The sequence below is a fragment of the Solea senegalensis genome, linkage group LG13 (genome assembly GCF_019176455.1).
Source record: "Solea senegalensis isolate Sse05_10M linkage group LG13, IFAPA_SoseM_1, whole genome shotgun sequence".
In the NCBI taxonomy this organism is placed as follows: Eukaryota; Metazoa; Chordata; class Actinopteri; order Pleuronectiformes; family Soleidae; genus Solea; species Solea senegalensis.
In genome coordinates this window covers 9,056,275-9,080,481 of record NC_058033.1, presented here as the reverse complement: position 1 = coordinate 9,080,481, position 24,207 = coordinate 9,056,275, and the positions used below count along the sequence as shown (strand labels likewise).

The following is a 24,207-nucleotide window of genomic DNA, read 5'->3' as shown; positions in this document are numbered from 1 at the left end:
CAGATCACTGGATTGTACGACCCCATCGACCTAATGACACCTGTGAAGCAAAAAGGTGTGATTCTTGTGAGAAAGGCCTTCCAGGAAGCTGGAAGGCTCTCCAAAGACACTTGGGATGAGTCCCTCTCTGACGAACTCCGAGGGAAAGCAATCGAGCTGTTCAAAGAGTACACTCGCTTGGGGAGCATCAAGTTCTACAGAAGCCTCACACCCTCCGGCTGGAGGGGCAAGCCCTGGGGAATCACATTCTCTGACAGAAGCTGTGGATCTTACGGCACTGTACTGTATCTGCGATGGGAAATGCCTGATGGTGTAGTTACCCGGTTGGTGAACCCAAAAGCCAAGTTAAACCCCTTAAACCAGAAAGGCGACACAGTCAAAGCCGAAATCTGTGGGGCTGTCTTTGCCACACGCCTGAAGGAATACATGCTGAAGCATGGGAGCTTGACTGTGGAAAAGTGGTACCACTTCATGGACAGTCAGACGGTGCTGGGAGCCATCCAGAGAGACAGTTGCAGATTTCAAACATTCTTTGCAAATAGAGTCGGAAAGATCCAGAAGGCTGGGCCCGTAACTGATTGGTGGTGGATCCCAGGTGAAGTCAACGTCGCTGATCTCGTCACGAGAGGGTGTTCACCCAAGCAACTAGACGAAAACTCCGCGTGGCAGAAGGGTCCCGAGTTCCTGTCTAGTCCAGTGAAAGATTGGCCTATGGAATCTGCAGCAAAAGTGGCGGCTGATGCTAAAGAGACAGTGAGTAAACTCCAGAAGAAAGACTTTACAGCAGCTCTCATCAGAACCCAAGCGCAGAAGTTGTTAAATTCTGGTAGTGAAGGCCGGAATTTCACAGATGGAGATAGCAGGTCTCTAGCAGGGCTCCAGTTGGCAGGATATGAGACGAAATCGATCCCTGTCGAGACCAAGAAAGATGAGACACTGGGGGGAGCCGCACTCATAGTCCGAGTGGGTCTGAAAAGGTACAACCCTCTAGCTAAGCTCTGTGGAGGGGTCAGTCATGCCCGAAAGGCTATAAAGAAATGCGTTGCTCGTATAGGGAGAGCCCCTATCCCAGCAAAGTGGGAGGTAGTACTGACAGTGACCGAACTTGAAACTGCATTCCAAGATCCCCCTACGTCATCCTGCTACGTCATCAGAGACACTGTGAGGCGGGGAATAAAGAACAGACTCGCCGTCAACAAGGACGAAGCTTCGGGGCTCCTGCGGTGCTACGCCAGAGTCCAAGCCATCACCTGGGGAAACCCAGGAGTACCCCTGGCCCCATATAATGCCTGGATCAGCACCCTCCTCACACGGGAAGCCCACGGAGCCAACCACGAAGGCGTCGCTGGCACACTCCTCCGGGTGAGGTCCAAAGCGTGGGTGGTACAGGGGTCAAGAATTGCAAGAAACATCATCGACTCCTGCGTGCACTGTCGAAAGACAAAGGCAAGGTTGTGCAAGCAACAAATGAGTGAGCTCCCTCGTGAACGATCTGAACCAGCTGCACCGTTTGAGCTAACAGCACTGGATCTTTTTGGCCCCTACGTTGTTAGAGACACTGTAAAGCGAAGAACAAAGATGAAAGTCTGGGGAGTAGTATTCAGTTGTATGGCTTCCAGGGCGCTGCATGCTGACATCGTGGAAGACCTGTCAACGGATGGCTTCCTAAAGGCGTACCAACGCTTCACAGCTCTCAGGGGCCACCCGAGAAAACTTTGGTCGGATCAAGGGACCAACTTTGTGGGCGCCAAGCCAGCTTTAAAGGAGCTCTACGAATTCCTGAATAACATCGACAAGGATCAAGTCCAAAAGAAAGCAACCGCCGCTGGAACCGATTGGTCGTGGGTGTTTCACCCAGCAGACTCTCCCCATCGAAACGGAGCAGCTGAAGCAGCAGTCCGTACACTCAAGAGAGCGTTGAGCAACATCAGGGTGGAAAGTCACCTGACAGCACTGGAGTTCCAGACTCTCCTCTACCTGGCAGCTAATCTGTCAAACGAAAGACCAATCGGCGCAAGAGTCCAGGTACAAGACGAGACTGTAGGAGTCATCACTCCCAACTCACTTCTGCTTGGCCGTGCTGGGCCTAGTGGGGACTCTCGAGGGTTTGAATACCTGACTTACCCCGTTGCACGCCTAAGAGCGGTCCAGATCGAGGTCGACAAGTTCTGGAAGCGGTGGTGCCAGCTGGCGGGCCCGGGCCTCTTCGTTCGACAGAAATGGCACGCACCCGCGAGGAATGTCACAGTGGGAGACTTAGTGTGGTTGGCTGACCAGAATGCACTGAGAGGCCAGTTTAGGCTCGGTCGAGTTGTGGAGGCCCATCCTGATGTGAAAGGCGTAGTTCGAGATGTTAAAGTGAGAACGTGCCAAAGTTGTCCGGTTTCCAGTGGACAAAGAGGGAAAGAGAAAGAGAACTGTCCCTCCACCACCATCCTTCACAGAGATGTCAGGAGGCTGGTGGTTCTGTTACCAGTGGAGGAACAGAAATAGATTCCCCACCACATGATGGTGTGTTTCGGAATAAGGATCAAGACCCCCCTCCACCACCCTCTACGAGAGGCTGGTGGTGTGTTTCGGTAAAGGGCGCCACTGTGTCATCAAGGACAACATGTTCATGGACAGTGAAACCTTTATTTGTCATTTGTATCTGTCATTCATTTGTATTGTGCGTTCGTACTCAGCGATGTAGCTTTATGTACCCACTTTGAAAGGCAAAATTTGTAGTTGTTGTGGTCTACTTGGATTTAGGAATCAGTAGGCCAAGTGGGAGGTGTAGAACTTTCTAGCAGGCAAAGCTATTTGTCTTTCATTCTATTTATTTGTTCATTGTTGTAATTGGTATCAAAGCACCGTTGCCTTTAAAGAGCCTTTAAGGTGCATTGTCAAAGCCATGTTTTGTTATATATTGCCTTCGTATACAGCTTCGTAAATCTATCTATCATCAGAACCTGTACGACTTGTCGGTTTTATAACCTGACTAACTGTCTAACTGACTGTAGTTAGTAGCTAACAAGATGCTGTCTAACTAACTTCTACCTAACAAGATGCTGTTTAACTGCTAACTGACGTCTGCTTAACTGTGTATGTGGAATAAACCTTCAGAAAGACAGTCGAGTTGTGCCCGCCGTACTTGTTCTGGTCACCCTTTCCAGAAGGGAGCATTGAGCTGGGAAGACCAGCCAGCAGAAATCTGGACACATATACTGTATACACACACATCATATATATTTTTGTGTATATATGTATGTGTATATATATACATATATACACATACATATATATATATACATACACATATATATGTATATATGATGTGTGTGTATATACATATATGGAATAGAATGTAGGATCAGGTAAACATGCATGGAACCCCAGATTTACCAGAACAACAGAACAGAACAGAACAAGTACGAGGAGTTCCTTAAAATAAAGTCATCCATAGTTTTTACACACTATGCCACACAGTCGACACAAGAAAAAAAATTAATAAATAAAAAAATTAAAGTATTATGAGGGAATAATCAGCTGCTCACAGTCCCGGAGCTGCTCAAAGTTTACAACTCAACTACAAGGGTTTTTTTTTCAGGAGGAGAAAATAGACATCTATGTCTTCACCGAGGATTCCTGCTCTCAAGAGGCTCACAGGTTTCCCATTAACACTTGGCTTGAGTCGAGGGACTTGCCGCCCAATCAATGAAGGCACTAATTGAAATATTATCTCTCGTGCCTCACACAAATGCCCAGTCAAGCCCCCTGTAATTGCGCACTGATTATTCCACAGACTATTTGCTTGCTTACCACTCGCTCAGCCATCTGCTCTGAAACTGCAGCCATACCACGACATTCGCTAAGTGGCCTCGGAGCACAACAAGTCTCCAACTGTGACGTGCGCCTCCCGACTATTACTGCCTGAGGGAAAGAGCCCGTCTCCAGTGGTGTGGCCTTGTTGCGCTGTTGACGTCAAGCATCTGGGCAGGTGACGGCACGTGATTGATGTGAATATCTACCTCCTGCACACCTACATTCAATATCTGTTTCCTTCCCTTGAGATCTCAAGTCAGATAAAGCGAACAATGGAAGATTTAGAGCAGTTCCTCAAGCACTATAAATGCTCCTGAAAGGCTGGAAAGTCTCCACAATCAAGTGGATAAAGAATAGCAGCGGGAACAGGTTGATTGTATCAGCAGTGCGAGCAGAGGAGGTGATAGTTGAGTGCACACAGAAGGAAGCCATTACACATTCTCCCCGCAAGAACTACAGGTAAGCTGATTATGATGCAGACAATGGATTTTCCCATTTCACGGCAAGGTCACCGCAGTTAAGAAAGAAAGCTTTTCATCACAGAGTTCGTGTCGGGGATCGCCTTCATGATTTATACTGCACACCTTTGGTTTAAAGCTCAAGAAAGTATTGTTTCAGCTCGTGTCATTATCCTCCATTGACTCAGACTGTTATTAATAATCAGCAGCTATACGAACACACCCCGAAAATGCATACCAGTTGAAGAGAAAGCAGATTTTTTTTCTCTGCAGTTGCTTTGTTTCAGGGCTGAAACAACAACGGTGAAAGGAAAAAGCGGTGATTTGTAAATGTGACTAGGTGAAACAGAAAGTAAGTATTAAAAGTGCTTTTTTTATTTGCAGTTGATGTGTGTTACTGAGGCATGTAAATGATTCATTTCCGAATTTTATCAGCAATATCCTGCATCTGAATTGCATTTAATAGCCAGTTATCTCATTCATTTTAAGTAAAAAACAATTTTCCAACATATGAAGGGAAATTCAGACACCAAAAAAACAGGATGGGAGGAGTTTCGCTACACATTAGACAACACAGACACTATTATGGCGCTTTTCCACTACACAGTTCCAGCACGACTCGGCTCGTTTTTTCTTTGCTTTTCCATTAGTGTTAGTACCTGGTGCTTTTTTAGTACCTGCTCTGGCGAGGTTCCAAGTGGGCTGAGCCAATACGAAATGTGATGTCGACAGACTGCCTGCCACTAATTGGTATGAAGTCACTGGATGAGTCATGAGCGCAACGCCCGACACAAGAATCAAACTGAAGATCAGTTAAAAAACCCTAAACGTGTTCATCTTTAATATTTAGCAAGGAAATGTCTAAAATCTCAATATTTAAATATTTAACAGTGGAGTCTGGTGTATTTAGTGACAGCACTGCTGAAAGTCGGCGATCGAGAGTGGCGAGCCGCATCCCAACCCCATCTGCCGTATTGCAGTTCTGTGACTGTGTCAGATGGAGTCTGTGCTCCGGTCATTTAGGAAGTACTGAAAAAAAGTACAGTTTTCCAGAGGTAAATGTGTTATTCGATCATCAGACAGGGAATCCTGAGATACAAGTCTCATTCCAACAACAACAGAGGAAGTTGGGATCAAACTAAATAAATACAATTGACAAAAAGTCCACGTCAAGTCACTTCCTTCAAATAAAATAAAAGCCCTACACTGGTTTTTACTGTGTTTCTGACAAGTTTTGCAAGAAACACAAGTCCTCACCAAAACAGTCTGTCTGCACGAACACACTGTCCCAGTGCATCCTACAGGATTAATTTACCCACCGCTTACTGTATAAAGACAAAGACCTCATGAAAAATGCACGTATTGCTGGAGTAAAGCCGTTTACATCAACCAAAAGAAATAGTTATGCAATAATAAAATAAATCAACCAAAAATAACACATGGGACTAACAAGTGAAATGCCTGGCAACATGGATCATTTGCCTCTCAGCAGTTTTCTTTCAGTTGTTCGTTTGTGTCAAAAGTCGAACAGCATACGAGTTTGAAACTCATACAAAGTCGAAATCTGCTGAACGGCGTTTGACATTCCCTGGCCCCAGAGGACACACACACACACACGCACACACACACGAGTACATGTAGCAGTGTTTCTGTGACGCTGCTGAGAGAGAGAGAGATACTCATGTGTAAAGTGCTAGCTGTGAGTTTTTTTTTTGTTTTTTTTAAGGGAGCCCACATTCCTCAGACATGGCAACCTGGTGAATGGACACAGTCTGAAGTCACTATACCCGCTGCTTATTAATCAACCCTCGCTGGCAAGGTCCCTTGTGGCCACCGGGGGTCACGTGACCATTTTCACTTGGCAAACTACACGGGGGAAGGAAAAGCTTTCCAATAAGCCTCAGCATTTACTTTAGCACGAGTGTGGCTATCGCTGCTGCGTGATGACGCTGCACAACCAGGGAATCCGACTGAAAGCAGGTGCAAAGTAAGGGCTTTATTCAACATTTTCCCCTATCAGTCACTGTTTGAAAAATAAAGACAAAAATATGAGGGAGAGGCATTTTCTGCCTGTGACACATTCACACAAAAATGTTTGAATCTAAATTTCCAACACACAGATAATTATATTCAGGGAGTATGCTTCACTCTTCATCCCCAAGGACCTGTTGTTTTCCTTCAATTATCAATGTCTCACACAATGCAGCCTCAGTCCTCAAATCCTTCAACAAAAACTACAGCACTGCATATCGATCAGTGACCCAAACTAAGTACATATGAATCAATCCAATTCCATTAGACTTACTGCGCACAACTATGTACGAGTAAGAACTGACTCATTTGGAACACAAAGATAACAAAAAAAACACAATACTGAAAAACAGAAATAGAACGTGACGCACAGAATACTTCCTCCACAGGAACGAAAAAGGCAACTGGATAACAATTACCTCCAATTTGCAATTTGCAATCTCGGAAAACAAATAGTGCCTTGCGTTGTTTCCATGGAGCAGGCAAAGTGGCAATTTCACATCTGTGCCATAACAATCCACATTTATAGGCTCTCATTATCTCATAATGTGTCTAATTTCCTTAATATTACATTGTGAATTGAAGCACCAATAAGTTTAATTGAAAAACAAGTTCCAAACTCTTGACTCAGCCTTGGAACAACAGCTGTAAAAAATTTGAATCAGTCTCTCGGGAAATATGGTTTCAATTTACTCCTTCTATTAGTCCGGAATCGTAGTTTACAGACCCGTGATTCCACAGAGGTCCACACCTTTGCGTCGCTGTAACGCTCAGTGTCTGACACTTGGTGCTGGAGGCAGCGATCGGAGGTAACGGTGCCTGCCATGACATGGAGTTACTTGTGTTGCTGAAATTTGGCTGCACTTCGTAAGACAAAAAAAGAAAACATTAGTAACGGGGAGAACAACATTGTGCGAACGCTCCATTTGAGCTAAAGCATATATATTATACCGATTGGTTAGCAGCCTATGTTAGCTTGGATTGGCACGAGCAACCAACGATTATTTTCATGATTCATCGAGTAATCGTTTGGTCCATAAAATGTCAGAAAATGCTGAAAAATGTGGATCGGTGTATGTCAAACCTGAAAATGATGATGTTCTCTAATGTCTTGTTTTGTCCACAAACCTAAACGATTCAGCTTTTAATGACTTTTTTGTAATATGGAGCAAAGAAAGGAAGAAAATATTCACATTTAAGAAGCTAAACCGATCAGAAATCTTGTTTTTTATCAAGAATAAAGCTTCAAACCTATTAATCGAGTAATTGTTTCAGCTCGAATTGGCACCTGTGCCACCCGTGACCCTGTGTGGAGGATAAAGTGTTGAAAGATGGTTTTTGGACTGTGGAAAGAACGCGCACACGCCATTTAGGCTGACTGGGCCGCGAACCTGGTTTTCCTGGTAAGTCAACAGTGTTACCCACTACTTCCCTGTGTGGCTAGTATATTCGTGTTCAGACTAATTAGCATATTAAATCATTATTAAACAGCCTTATTGCAGTTTTGATATATTCACTGACACAAATCAATGAGTCTTTATAATAGAATTTACATTTGATACACGATGAAAACTTGCTGTACAAGTGAATCCATCGGTTCGGTGACACAAGCTATGCCAGTTGTTCACCTGGCCTTGCTCACCAACAGACTGAGGAATGTTTCGAACAGAGCAGAATATTCATGGGCTGCAAGAAATGATTAAAATGAAAGAATGTGACTACACGCACGGATAAAGAAGAATATCCTTTAAATATATATATAAAGTATATTAAGTATACGTATTCATAGTATACAGTATATCTGTTCTGTGAATTGAACAACAAACTTCTTGGTTCTATAAATTCCCAGTCACGTGTACAGTAAGTCCAGAGAGAGATTACAGTCTGCTGAGGTCCACTACGGTCCTTGTGACATGAATGGCATCATCAATGTGGAATCAGGTGGCAACCAGAGCTGAGACCTTCAGGAGCCAAATTGGAGCGGACAGATCCAGACAGAATTGCAGAAATGTTTTGAAATAAATTGCAATCGAGATGGGTTCAGTTACAGTGGCTGGGTCTGGTGTAGTGCCATACACTGTATGTTTTCCATATAATGTGTATCTTCAGGGTCATTTACCCCCACATGTGTCAGTAAGCAGGGAGGAGGAGTAGACCATCAAGCTTTTTGATCCACAAATGCAGTACAGAGCAGCTTCTAAAGTAATTGTCAGTTTTACAGTCTTTGTCTCTTATTTCTACCTCGTTTTTATGACGATTATCTTATTTTAACTGTGTTGTTTTAATGACTTCCTGCATGATCTTAAGTTGACGAGACAAAGGCAAATTTCGACCTTGGTGGATAATAAAGTTCTATTCTATTCTATATTATTATCAATCCTCAAGCTCGAGTCAGGTAGGTTTGGACAGAAAAATGCAGCCTACATGAACTTGGAAAGTTGAAGCAACCTTGACTGAGGCCCTGACAACATCCTGCACTGCATTTAAATAATTACAATTTATTTAACAATGACTCGTTACTCTTATTCATTCAGACGTACAGTATATCTTCACTGACCGTCCAGTGATGGGTTTACTGCAGCTTAATGCCACCGGTCCGTGCCAGTCTCAGGGGGTCATTCTGGGAAGTGTAGTGAATCACCGAGTTGTGAATCACTGTGTGGAGTACAGGAAGGTTCAGGGAGAGTGCATCCCACTGTTTCATGTTTAAAAAGAGACATCAATACGTCTTAATGTACGGCGTATGTGTGTGTGTGTGAGGGTGAACTGAAGCCTCTGGCTTTAGTACCATCCACTATATTGTTACCTGGCCTTCATTTATAACATTTTAATATCAAACCACTGTACACAGATGGTGATACCGCCCCGAATTATCAGTCATGTGCCAGATCTGCCCCCACATATTCTGCAGCATGACTTTTTGTGGAGACACAAACATGGACATTCTTTTCCAGCAGCAGCAGCAGCAGCTCTGCCTCTTTTGCCTACAGATCCCCACTGAATAGCTGTATCCCTGTGATAAGAGGAGAACAGACTCTACCCATCAACAATGATCTCAATGTCTTCAACAAAAGGCTGCATACAACGAGCACACACCACGGCTCCCTTACCACCTCCCCATCCATCTCTGCTCTCTCAGCCACTCACCCTGAGAACAGCTGTTGCTCCAAATTTCGATATAGCCAGCCATAATTCTCGTCTTTGGCTGAGTGAGACTGGTGGAGGAAGGACAAGGGCACAATACCCGCACCCGTGAGCATCTCAGCCAAAAGAAAAGGGAAAAATCTCAAGAGTTTGTGCTACATCCTGGCAACAAAGCCAACAATGTCTTGTCCCAGCCACATACAGAGAAGGGGGGGGGGGGCGCCTGCTTAGAGGACGAGGCTGCCTCATTACCAGCATTTATCTTGAGCTGGGTTAATACTTCTGGAAGAACTGCTGTACTTCCGTTCTCCTGGAAAAGAACATTTTCTACGTCCACTGCTGTAGTTTGATCTCTTAGATCACTTGTTTTTCTCTGCTCAGTTTAATGAACCAATATTATTGTTTCTTATTTGCATGTCTGTCTCCAAAAAGGCACTTAGTTAGGGCTAGGATGTTTTTTTTCCACCCTTATGTCACAGCATTAAATCAGGACGTCCTCATAATAGGATTAAAACATGCCGTGTTACGGTGTTAAAACACAGGAACAACCTGGTCTTAGAACTATGGTCTGCTGCTTGGCTGATATACTACGATCAACAGCTCAACCTCGGGGGCAAATTATTTATTTATTTATTTCCATAGTTTTACTTCAAGCTAAAACCCCTACAGAAACACCCACAGATGTCAATGTTTTACTGCTCAACACACAACCCTTCACATGTTGAACGGTGGCAGAGAAGCAAGACATGCTTCTTTGTTGGAGCAGAGTAAGTGACCTAGGACTTCAAAATCTTCCAGGTTCCTCAGTAAAGTCACTGAAGAGGTGAGAATATATTGATTAGCCAGCAGGGGGGGGTGAGTCAGCTGGATGCAAATGAACTTGTTGAATCGAAGTCTGTGGTAAAATGAGTCTACTTCTTAGGTGATTTACAACACTGTCCTGAGGAGTTAGGTCTTCGTCAATAACACAAGATGTCAATTTTGCGTATTATGTTCCCCTTTTACCCGGGTTTGCAACCCGGTCAGAACACAGAGTTTGTATTGTAAAGTCCAAAAACATAGATTTGGGGATTAGAGAAATTGGACAGTTTAAATTGACCGTAGGTGCAAGGGTGAGAGTGAACGGTTGTCTCGGCGCGGCACGGCACGGCGCGGTTATTCAATGGTTCCAAGCGAGCTGAGCCGATACTATGTGTGACAACATTGTACAGCACATTATGAGAGGACAGCAGTTTCACTGACAGCTGATATCGCCCAATGGGAGCTTGGATGCAGGCGTGAACCTCCTGTTGCAAAAATAAAATGTCAACATGGTGCCAGCAAAACTGCAATTCCGGAGGCTTAAAATTAGAGATTCTGAGTCAGATTCTTATGGATTCGAGACTGATTTGAAAAAGCCAAAAGAGCTTTAAAGTACATGAAGAGAGAGATAGAAGGATAGACAGACAAACAGATAGATAGATAGATAGAACATCAAAGTAAAACTCAACTGATTTTCATTTCAGACAAAGCCTCCCTCCCACCTCTGATGCAGTCCCACAGCAAACTTGGGCTACAGTTCATCCCCGACAGATGCGAGAAAGAATGCACTTACTAGTGTTGACTGTTGATCACAATTCTAGACACATACTGCTTCCTGCCACAGCAGCTCCACACTCTCTAAGCCAGCCAACTATCAGAGTGCTACAACCCGGGCCATTTTTACTGTCTCTGTCAATTGCTCCAGATTGTTTTCCTCTGCTCCTGCTGTCTGCCTCTGACCTGCACGCTCCTCTGCATATACACATTTGTATAGTACAGTCATAGCAAGCACAAGCCGTATTCAGTCCCATTATTATTTAATCAGACGATGAGGAGCTGCTTCTTATCCAAGAAACGGCTTTTTTGTAAAGCTCACGACACCATATACTTCACAGATAAATCCATGATGATTCAAAGGATTTGTCACTTTGGTAATGAAAGAGAACTCATTGATCGATACTCAATAGGAAAAGATTTACATGTCAAAAGCGTTTAACTTTCCGCCTTTCCTCTCTTTTATTCAACAACCAAATAGAAAAGTAGAATATAGGTCACTTTTAAGAGCATTGGAGGACACTTCAGCCCTTTCAAATCCCTCACTTTGCTAAAGTGATGCATCTGTAATGTGAACTACAGGAGATCATTGGTGGGTGAGGCTGCAGGTGCAACATCACACGAAGGATGCTTAAAAACCAAACCTCAGCCAGAGAGGTCAACTAAATATTGCTAATAATTCCATCATTAACGCGCTCAAAGGCCAGAGCTCTAACATCTGACCTCCTCACAGAGAAGGCTGCTGCATTTTGAAGACTATTGAGTTTGTTTCCCCCATGTCCTCCTTAGTTTTGTATCTTATCTACATTCTTAAAACATGTGACCTCTGTGTGACATTTGCAAATTTCATTGAAGTGAATTCAATAACTACTTGTAGTTAAAAAAAAAAAAAAAGAAGAATGGGATTTGATGAATGATTGAATGCATTCAGACACCTGTCAAACCACCGAGTTTAATCTATGTCAATTATTCTGTTATTTTGCTAAAGTCATATAATCTAATTTAATCTGACACATCTCTGATTATGCAGTCTGGAGAATGGAGAGGATTCCCAATAGGCTTGAAAGGGATGTCCGTTAAAAACAGTTAAAAGAAAATGAAAAGCAAGTGGGAGTGTTGCCAGGTAAGACGAGATTGTTGTTTTATTTGTTTTGTTTTTTCCAAATGACACTTCATGCCTGCAAAGTCACAACTACTTTACGACATAAATAATGATCTAATGTAGTACGACAGTGACAGGACGTGTTGAATGAAGTGGGGTTAAAACAAAGTCACTCCACGGTCCGCTCCGCCACACAGAGCGAGGCACTCGACTTATTCAGCTCGTGTCTAACCACCGGCACATGTCAAGAACATAATTAGTATGAAAAGCGTCAGCCTGTTTTTTTTTTTTTATAGAGTTTTCTGCTTAAGCAGTTTTCTATGTGGCAGCTCTTTCAGTACAGCACTGATGACTACATGGTTCTCAAACTGAGGTGCGTGTACCACCAGTGGCACGTGAGGTTCCTCTGGTGGTACCAGAAATACTGTTCTGCTGTATGCGATCGGAGTGGAGCTGAGGAGTTTTGACCTTATCTCTCAATCCATCTTCATCTAATTTCACTACCAGTGTGTGAAGTATGTGTGAGGAAGAGGAGGAGGAGGATGTCGTCCGTTGCTGACTTTGCTCGGCCTATTTACGCCACTGAATTTTAAAAGTTGGCGGTAACTGAGTTGCTTCAAGAGCGTCAGGTATGAGAGCCACTTATTTAACAGAAAAACAAATCAATTATCAGGAAGAGAATCTGTAAGTTTGAGCTTTTAAATATGAGCTTGTTATGCAAGACTCTTTTGGCCACTCTATTTTACTGATGCCACACACACACACACACACACAAATTGCTAATTTTGTTCATTATGGAATAATCTGTTGATTTTCTCTCACAGTCCAAATACATGCAGATTTGGGGATTAGGCAAATTGGAAACTCTAAATTGACTGTGAGTGTGCGAGTGAATAGTTGTTGTCTCTATGTGTGTGTCCAGGGTGTGAATGACCCCGCCTTTTACCCCATGTCAGATGGGATTGGTATACCAGTGAACCCTGTGGAGGATAAAGCTACAGAAGATGAGTGTGTGAATATGTTGATCACCTTGGTCCATAAAATGTCAGACAATGATGAATAATCATTTTCCAGGCGACCTTAAATAGTTTGTTTTTCTACAAACCTAAGATATTAATTTTACAGTGATAGTTGACAGAGGAAACCGGGACATATTCACATTTATCAAGCTGAAATCACAGAAATTCTTTCACTTATATATATATAATACAAATATAATCACAATCCAATTTTTTTTTTGTATTACTTTCATTTTCAATTTATTAATGATTGATTTTTTAGAGCCCTGCTCAAATCCTCTCTCATCTTAGGCTGAATAATTTATGCATTATTGCAATTGCGATATGACAGATGTGGAAATGGTCGTCTCAAAGTGTGACTTCCATTTGTTTGCTTATATATTTGTCCACAGTCCTTGACTGTGCATTACCACAGGGAGAAATGATAATAGGCAAGAACACATAAGGTCGATTTAAGCTGATAAATATGCCTCTCTTTTTTATATAGTAAGTGGTTTTAATTGTTTTGAAGCGCACCCACATGGAGCCACAAGATTCGTCTTATTGGATTTCTTCTTTTTTTTTTGAATGCGAGGTGTAAACAAGGTCTGATGAGCCGCTTCGCTGCGTGCGCCTTCTCTCCATCATGCACCAGCAGCGGTGCACAAACTCCTGCCTGCCCGCCTGTCTGCCTGGAGAATACATGGCTTAACTTGGATGACCTGAGCGCGCAGTCAATATGGATTAAGAACTTAATGCTTAATCAACTTTGCAGCAAGGACCTCCCGTCCGGGAGATTTACCGCGCGTCTGGATGATCCATGGCTGGGCAGCAAGAGCCACGGGCGCAAGAAGAGGAAGAAAGAAAAAAAAAAAAGGACAACTGCACACAGTGCGTGCAGGTGCATGAAAGCCTAAAGCCCACAGAGACACAGTTAAAAACAAAGCCAGTCTATTTTCTGGTTTGTTTTTTTTCTGGCACAGCTCGCTCCTGACACTGCTGCGAATCCTTCACGGATTTTAAAGTTTCACATAAGAGAGAAAAGCTGCAGCCTCAAATAACTGCTGCAACAAAAACACACTCACACACACACACGCTGTCTGATACTTAGAATCATGCCACTGGCACCAGGACAGCTCAACTGCACTCCACTAATCGCTTAATTTAAGCTGCCGGCTTTACATAGCAAGTTCGAGCTGTGACATGTTTTGATTCCCCGTGGCATATGCGGGAGCCACTTCACCAACACATCCAAAACACACACACACACATGACAGCGATAACAAGTGGATGAGGGGAAAATAAAAACCATATGACTTACCTTGCTCCATCAGAAGGACGATCATCCCGCACAGCACAGCCCAGTACACAGGATTCTTCATGGTGATCGAGGTTCTTTCTCTGCGCTCTGCTCTTGTCTGGGTGCAAAGGGGAGGAAAAAAAATAGTCTCTGAGAAATCCCGAAAAGTGCTTTTTCTTCAAATGCCCCTGTCCTGCTCTCTGACTGACTGTGTACAGCAGCATCCACCAACGCAACAGCAGCGCTCCTCAAAGTCCCTCCTTCAACCGGGAGCCGATTGGCAGCGCGGCGCGCAGCCAAAGCGCGCAGCGACGCGCGCGTAAACCTCCGGTGAGAGCTTTGCGGAGTAAAAGCTGCTGCGTTCACGGAGCTGCAGCTCGCTTTTAATGTGAAAGGATGCATTCACTGCTTTCATGTGCTGCTCCACTTGGATGTAGGGGACTTTGCAGCGGAGCTGTCAGCAGCCACTTCTCCTAACGACACAGTGCAGCTATGATGGAAACCAGCTCATTTAACTCACTTAAACCACGGGCTGTTTGTCTTTAAAGGAGACATGAAATGCGAGCAAAGAGATGAGGAGAGGCTCCTGTGTGATGCAGGATCGCAATAACATATATTTCAAGCAGTTATTATTAGCGGAGATAAATTTGTACTGAAGGCAGGGTCCATTAAAGGGATAGTTCAGAGTTTTCTGAAGTATGGTTGCATGAGGCGCTGACGCAGAAGACACTCAGTGTGTTTACATGCATTTTAAAAGTCAGATATTAGTCGGACTAAGACGATAAGTAGTTTCGTACGGAATTGTCAATATTTTCAAACAAAACTTTTCACTGAAGCAACACTTTACAAATTGAGCAAACAAAAAAGAACCACAACATCAAAATATACACGTATATTCGCAAAGACCTTCCAGTCAGACTACCAGACATGGATAATGTGATTCATAGTCCGATTACTCCTGCATGTATATGCTTCATTGGACTGGAGTTGGACTTATAATTAGAAAGAGACGTATAAACTACTGGTACTGTTTGCCGGAAATCACACAGCGGTGGCGTCTTTTTTCGGACAACACTACAACCGCAGGTACGAAAACATGCAAAACCACAGCGCGATCCACCTCACCGTCCATCTCCAGCTGTGGGATGACGGAAGTACGAAGTAATGGAAAACGACACGCCTGATGCCAAACCAAGTAGTACTGCTAGAACTGTATAAAGGAAAAGTACAATCAGTTTCAGAGAGTACTAATAATGAGAAATGACAATAGTGAAAATTACCAACTAGGTGGTACTGAATCTGCACACCACTGTTAAATTAGCTTTTTCTTGTAAGATGATAGTCAAGTTGTGGCTCATTAAAAACGATTAGGAATTAAACGTGGGTAACTGTGCCGTGGTCTTCTGCCGTGGTCTTCATTTGTATTAAAACAATCCGGGAGTATAAAAACAAAAACCAAGCCAGCAGTAGTTTTACGCGTTTCCATTTTGGGGATTCTAAAAACACCAGGATTATGTCGACAACAGGAATTTCCAGAGGCGAATCCAAATAAAATTGTAGCAGTGTGCATGTAGCCCTGACTCAACTGAGTGTGCTGCCATTTCTGTGATCCATGTGGCTTGATAACAGGCTGATAACGCGGCTGTCAGTGGGGACAGAAGGGAAAGAGATTTTAGCCACTCAACCACAGAATCATCAAATATAATCTATGCCCGCTTAAAGTCCACGATATCTTAAGAATATATTAGCCACTATTTCGTTTTCTCCTGGCTGAACTGAAGTCCAGTGGTAAACTGTTCCCCTCCACACACCCAAGTCTTTAAAGAAATTCAATGATTTCACATAAGGGTACACAAGGAGTTGTTAATCCACTGCTGCCTTCCTTGGTAAGTTCAAATGTGTTATCTTGTGTGAATTTGGTGTTTGAAATCCTTTGTTCAGCTTGATCCAATCCACACAAACGGACCAATCGGGACATCAGTAGCCCAGCGGCTTTTGTGTCCCTGCGAGCTAGAAATGCTGATTGTCTATATGGAGTTTGGTGCAGGGGAGTGAGATAAAGACACTCTGGTGTCAATTTTAATTGGTCAGACTTGTTCAGCAGCTAAAATCTGTTGAGTGGCAATCTTGGGGGGCCCCTCTAAGCTTGGGGCCCTAGACAGTTTCCTGTGTTGCCTCGACTCGGCTGGTTTTATATCTTCATGTTCCTAACAGTAAAGAATGGACACACTTTTTTTTCTGCATTTATCTCACTTACACAGAGGCTATTTGGACCAGACTTTACAGTTGTTAATATAGGCCATTAAACTGAAATCTGCCTGCTAATTATCCACACCATTTAAAGATAATTACATAGCACATATCATACATAATATTTATCTTTGTGGAAAGTCAGGACCAAGTTGTAATTTAACAAACTTTTCAAAAGATCAGAATTTCTACTTTTTTTTTTTTGTCACACTCATTGGGGAGGCGTTGGAAGATCACGGATGAGCCGAGCAGTTAAGTGTCTCAGACCAAATATTATACTACTTTACCACACATTTATTAGGGACTCAGGGAAGAGGAGATGATGTATGTTGATGTTTGAGGACAAGGACAATGATCTTTTTCTTTTTCTTTGCCGATTCAGGAAGTATCTCCGTCCACACGGAACCCCCTAAAACGACTCTAGTACATATGCCAGCACTGTAACACTGGTCAAACAATCTCCAAACACAAGACAATGAATGACAGCGCAAGAGAGAGTTGGGAATGTGATGTCATCGTTTTCCTAAAGTAGCGTATTCGCTGTCTTCGCCGGCTAACCCTAATCCTAACCCTGGGTGCCGTTTTCAAAGAATACCCTTTCAGGTCCCCGTGTGGACGTAACACCTCTCCGGCAAAAAAAAAGTATGCGTATTTACCTAAACCCGCGTGGACGGCCCCTTAGAAACAGTGAGGAATAGTGCAATCAATACACATCAATGTTAAAGCAATTCCTTTGGAAATTACATTTAAGAAAAATCAACTAGAAACCACAAGGTGCTACTGCCAACGTTAAACTATGTATTATTTTCTTGATAGGTGTGGATTGCCTCATCTTGCAACATTAAGGGAAGCGAGATTGAAAAAAAAAGTCCTTTATCCACCTGTTAAGATCTGCTCTTAAAGTTAATAGGTCCTTTTTGCCTTTGCTAAGAAAATCCGTTCAGTTTTTGTTTAGTTTTTTTTCCTCTCCTTCTCCCTCATGACAAAAGCAGACGGCACTGAAAACAGAGGCTCCTTGGCAGAGGTGATATCAAAGCTATTAGTCCCACTTTGGCGCTGCACTCAAGTGAATGAGGAACTCACAACCTTGAAAGACACACACACACACCTGATGTCCTTGATTGCTTCATGAACAAACTGTGACACAATCAATGACTTCATTAGCTTGCCCACATTCTTATTTTGCACAGGTCAATTTCATTTGCAGTTTACAAAAAAAAAAAAAAAAAAAGGATTTACATGAACAGTTAGTTTTTTGCAATATTTATTTCATCTAATACGAATCCTTGCTTCTTTGTCTTGATGTGTTTCCATGTCATGAGGGGATGTGGATTTTTGTTTGTTTGGTTGTCAATAGGGCTGAAACAATTACTCGAATAATCCATTATTAATCGATTACTAAATGAATCGTCAACTATTTTGATGGTTTGAGGGTTTTTTTGTCCATGAAAGGAAGATGTCTGATTCCGTTTTAGCCTCTTGAATGTGAATATTTTCTGGTTTCTTGGACAAAACAAGACATTTGAGAACATCATCATTTCCACGTTTGATAAACACGGATCAATATGTTTCTCAATTTTCTGACATTTTAAAGACCAAATGATTAAGTGAGAAAATACTCGACAGAATCGATCATACTAGTACTAGTTGAATATTATTGTATTATGTGTACATTCCATCTATAGACATAGTTGGAAAATACAGTTGTTTTGAGCAGCTTAAATTCGACGTGTTTACGACAGGTCGTTGGAAATGTCATAAGACGTGCTAATGAGACACACGCATACATTATGAATCGTAGTAATTGTTTTTTCCATTACTATGTTAAATCGTTAAACAACATTTTTTGCACATAGCCTCTGTATATTATACATGCAATATAAAGTTTATCCTAACTTTGATTCGAGCACGTAACAAAACAATGATTTAAAAATGTCAAGATGGCATAAATAAAAACTCGGCATGTCACTTCACTTCACTGTAGCATAGCATGTTCCAATTATGTCTCCACCACTGTAAAATTTCACTAAAGGTGATTGAATGGAGTCTGAATGTGTTTGTCACAACTTGATCACTATCACCAGAAAAAGAAAAAAAAAAGATGATATATTCTTCATTCAAGACCCCTTTGTGTTTTGTTTTTTTTGCTGAATTCCAAGATGTAAATTTAAAGTAAAACTTTTCCTGACAGCAGTAGAGGAGAGAGAGATATAAAAAAAATAACTCATCCATAAATTCATGGATAAAATTGTATTTTCCGCAGTGGAAACGGTTCACACAAGACACATTCTGACAAATGCAGACGAATGTAGTCAGTTGCAGGGAATTAGCATGCTGTTTCCCTGTGATACTTTAACAACAGCAGGAGTTTAATTCATCACATGAAAAAGGGGGTTAAAATGGCACAACTTTGTTTGTTCTAGCTTCAGTCACCCGCTGGTGCATCGTGTTGTCAGCAGAATAAATCTAGAAAGCAGTTTCAGATCTTCTAAAAAACATTCATCTCATCACAAGTCATACGTGACAGCAAATGTGGAGAATTCCCTGCTCACTCTATATATGTGAGGAAAAAGCAGCTAAGCATAATAGAAAAGTTACAACCTGTGTGTCTTTCTTTCCAGAAAGAAACAGTCATATTTTTTGTCTAAAAATATGTCTTAATGAGGCACCGGAGCCTCAAACGCCATGACAATATAAAAACCCTTACTGTGCCTTTTGTGGTTTATCTCATTCAACAGGTCAAGAGAAGTCGGTCCACACTGTGTATGTCTCCCTTATGGGGAAAAAAAAAGCAATTCTATGAAACGTCATTTTAATCATTCAATTTTGTCACGGTGGTTGGTAACACACTTTCACAATCAGAAGAGATGGATTTATTTACTTAACACACGTAGACTGATCCACTTGTGATGGATCTCACTTCCACCAGACTATATGCAAATAAATATATGTCATTTCTATTCAAAATTATACCAAATTATGTTGTTTTAAGTCAGATTCAATGTGCAGATGTGTTCTAACTGTGTGTAGATTCACTCAGTGCCTCTCCTGGTATGAGATTTCAATCTTTTACGGTTGTTTTCGCACTAAATGGTCCGCTAGACTCGGCGAAACGAAACTAACCTTTTGAATGACGTGTTCCCCTCCTCGCCTGAGGTGATGCTGCTTCAAGAATTACTGAAAGAGAAGACAAGAAAACAAACAATGAACACGATAACTCATGGAGCTCATTAGTTTTAAAACTTTGTTGTTCTTGTGGGTGCTTACAAGCAGTTATGTGATATATTTTCGTCTGACCACGTCTCCCGGCTATCGTGTTCCAAACGTGTTTACCCACGATGCCCTGCGTTCGGAAGACATTCGCTTCACACCTCCCCAAAGGAACCGGACGTCCCGAGCAAATGAACTAGGGTTCGATTAAGAAGGGCGGCTGCAAATAAATAAAGAGTGGGCCCAGAGAACAGTAGCATAATTTGATTTATTTATTTATTTATCTATACTTGTAAAATAATGTGGGCGACTTCAAACGTGAAATTTGCACTGAACACTTCTGAACTGACCGTGTAAAACACACTGTAACTGTACCGGTTGTCTGTGTGTCTGAGTGTCTTCCCAAAGCATTTTATCTAATTAATCTTGTGTGACAGACATGTCTCTGGATGACACTGTGTGTCACTGCAGTGATGGTCTATTTATCACTCACTTACTTCTGCTGTCGCTGCCTGTGTGTGCGTCTGCTCCCCGCAGGCTCTTTACTTGTGACTTAATTCCGTCGGGGAGGTTATTTGTTGCCGATGTATATATATATATATACAAAAAAAATGTATTAGGTTGTTTTTGTCAAGGTAGGTATGCACGGCATGTTTATTCTACATCTATTGTGTCTGGGAAGTTTCCCCAGCATTAGTTACTACATTTAATATTTTCAGTCCTGTCTGGCCAATCATTCAAGCGCAGTGACAAGCAGACGAGAGCAGCGCAGACAAAAGCACTGAAGGGAAATGAAAGTTGCTGGAACATCAAGGAACACTGAGCAAATATCAAACAAGCTGTTTGCAAATTGCTAGTGTTTTTATTTATGTACCTGATGATGGGCAGGCATAACTCATCCAGCAGTGTCACCGTGTAGCCCGTGCTACAGCTTTAACAAAAAGTCCAGGCAAAATAATGTGCGACAGTCGACTTTCAAGCCTCCGCGGTCAATGTAAAAATGTAAAATTTGTCAGATTCCAAATGAAGGTATGGTTTTAAATGGGCTTCTGCTGGTAAGGTAGAGCCATTTCAGATAAAGGTAGGCGTGAGTGTATGCCAGCAAGATAATGGGACAACCCAGCAAGCTTATCTTCTGAAATGAATTGGCCTATGTACAAAAATATGATTATATTGATACATTCTATAACAGTGGTGGGTATTGTATTGGACAAAAAAATACAAATCATCTCCACAAATGTCTCGTGTTTATTCCGAAATAAAAATAAACACAAGACGATGTGAACTGCACAAAACCTCGAGAGAATCCACAGCAGAAAAGTGAGACAATAAATGCGGCACAGGTGGTTTGGAGAGAACGCATACAGCCTCCCTTCAATGAAGGGCATAAATATCTTTGCTCAGGCACGTACGTGCCACCCACTGTGTTTCACCTCCATCTTTTGTTCACCTTTGCATTTTGGATAAAATATGCAGCGTGCACTACGTTTAACCATAATGATGATGATCTTGTATGTATATTTCTGCATCACATGCCTGATACTGTATAATTGTCCATATGTTTGTTCTGAGTGATAGTGTCGCGAAAGATTAAAGCAACACCATGGAAAATGATTGGGCTTGTCGCACGTCCCTCTGTAGCAAACGCATTAGAATGAAAGCAGACGTTTGATGACTTCTAATTGTCTGTTAAAGCCATTTGTAAATCTTTGGATTGTTCACTTTCAGTCACTCGAGTTGAAATATTTGAGCGTCGGGAAACGAAAGCCATTTAGTGGCGAGATGCATCAAATAAGAGGACAGACAGTCCCTCTGTGCGCCAGAGCGGGAGAGAACGAATGAGGCCGAGGGCTTTGGCAGAAACTAACTGTGGAAGGAAATTGTACTAACTGGTGCAATCTGGAGGCGTGTGTGTGTCTCACTTAATTTATACGTGTGTCACTTAATTTAAGCTGCTGGTTGCACTTTAGCATGACTAGTTAGCTCGACCCCAGATAAGTGCTTAATGTGTTTACTCGCAAGTGATGCAAGAAAGCTAAAAATGCATCACAGCACCGCGACGTGGGCCGTCCCAATTGACACATGAATCGTCGGCTCCTTCGAACGCGGCCGACGTTTGCATGGGCGTATGCTTAGCAGCAGACCACATGTACATCCCAGACGTCATTGTGTGCCAGCCACAGTGCATTTGTGTAACAGACTTGGTGGAAGCCTGAATAACTGTACCCAAAACGAAAATGCAAAAGAATAATGTAATTTCAAAGCTTTTTTATCATTTAATATTGGCAGGAACTTGCTAAGTGATTTCACCTCATTCTTCATATCATTTAAACAGGGTTCAATTCTGAAGAATTTGCTTTTGTGGATTAAATTAGTCGAAAAAGAAGGGGTTCAACCAGGTTTATTCGACCTGTGTTCTTATGTATGTGATGTTGTTAAGCTATTGCTGTTTAAATAGTTTGTAGTGTTTTAGTTTTGTACAAATTCTATCTGTTGTTGAAAACTGTGCAGAAATGAGCTGTATTAGTAAATCATATTCCAGGTTAGTAACATTTAAGCGGAATTATTTGACACGTCCATGTTTGTCTCTCAGCCTGAGATACATCGCACGTCGGCATATGATGCATAAAAATATATAGAAAAATAATATTAACCGGAGGGTCCATCAAAACTAATAAATAATATCAAAACTAATAGAACTGGAACTGCCGGGCTTCGAGGGGCAGGAAGAAATGTGACTTCAAACTGTGGAATTTAAGAGGGGAAAATATAAGAAGAGAAAGAAAGGGAACCCGTGAGCTTTGTGGGCTCGACAGTCGCTTTTCACACAGCTCGTGACTTCCGTCTCCTCCTGAGTGGGAGGATCCAGACCCTGGACTGAGACACAGACAACTTGAGATACTTGAGGACGGGGGCGGGGTAAGAACAGAATAAGAGAGGCTGCCAAGACCATGACAGTCTGGAATCTTTTGCTCCATTTTTCCTCCTCAGTGTTTGTCACTGCACATTGTTACATATTATTTTGATCCAGAAGAGTTTTGAAAAATGCCTGATGGGTGAGGAACATTTTCCATGGGTGGTTTACATGAGCCAAGTCAAATCTAGTATCTGTGCATTTACACTGTCCATAAAGATCATGTATCACTGTATGTACATTAACGGCACATGTAGTTAAGTGTTGTTGTGGCTTCCTCAGTGTTTCCTGCAGTGAGAAGCTACATTAGAATAGATATTTCATAGCATTAATGTGCGTCGTTTGCATCAAACTAGCAGCGGTTTTCAGCGAGGACACTAATTAACCACGGCATCTCCAGGTCATAAAGTGGCTGCTGCAGGAAAACAATGTTATTATTCTCTTTCTATTGCTTCCTCGGGAGCTTTGGAGCTTTGAGGAGACTCATTTGGCTAAACTGAGTGTGTGCAACAAACAGTGCAGCTGCAGACAGAAGGCAGAAAGTGGCTCAAGCCAAAGAAGTGGTTTGAGAAGTTACTTGAAATAGATTTGACAGGGTTGATACTCATTGAAAATCAATTCTTCACCTTGACTACAAAAGCAAAGATTGTGTATTTGCCCAGGAACTATTCAGGACACCGTTCAGATTTCAAACTCAATAAGTAAAAGGAATAAATAAACATGCAAAAAGAGCAGATTGCACTGACGCCAGCCAGCATGGTGAACAGAACAATGGATATCACACAAGTCAGGATCATATCTTGCTCTTGTAGGGTTGGTGGACATCTCACTCACTACCACCACTGACCCTCCACTGTCAGCTGAAAATGTTGCCTGTTAATTATTGAGAACTATGTCACATTACATAGATATTATACGTATGAACTCATTTGACACAATGTTTAATTTAAACACTTTTTCGAATGTTCAAATCCAACATTTTGTTATGGTTTGTATGTAAAACAGCGTCTTTTTTTTTCTATGAAAAGAACTGCAGATGACGAGAGATGTCTTTTTCTTCACCTCTGTGGCAACTTCAACAAGACATGACTCTTGTCTATTTCTATTCAGGGTCTGGATTTCAGATTTGCAGACTTTTGTTCCAATAAAAAAAAAAAAAAAAAAGGACGCAGAAACACGTCAGGTAATTTTTGGACAAACCCGAGCTACTTTGTGTCGCCCACAATAGCTCCTCGTGTTGCCTCACAACATAACACCTTCTCTGTACAGTGAGAGACAGAGAGTCAGACACAGGCTGTGCACTGTGAAAGCTGCTTTCACACATTGCAAACTTCAACATTTCTAGGTATTAGACCTGGGGGAGCTGTATGTGTGAATGCAGATGTCCACATCACTTGAGGCAGACATTAAAAAGACTTTAC

At 42.2% G+C, this 24,207-nt stretch overlaps 1 protein-coding gene across 1 annotated transcript in view; it reads right to left on the bottom strand.

The window, feature by feature from the left end:
- The window catches only part of ntm (neurotrimin), a 396,350-nt gene extending 376,516 nt beyond the window's left edge, over nt 1-19,834 (bottom strand). The window contains exons 1-2 of the mRNA XM_044041720.1: nt 19,786-19,834; nt 14,434-14,530 (exon numbers count right to left, since the gene is read on the bottom strand). Coding sequence (XP_043897655.1) covers nt 14,434-14,494 — 61 coding nt within the window. The 5' untranslated portion in view covers nt 14,495-14,530; nt 19,786-19,834. The remainder of the gene's footprint in view (nt 1-14,433; nt 14,531-19,785) is intronic.
- Nucleotides 19,835-24,207: the final 4,373 nt, after the last annotated feature.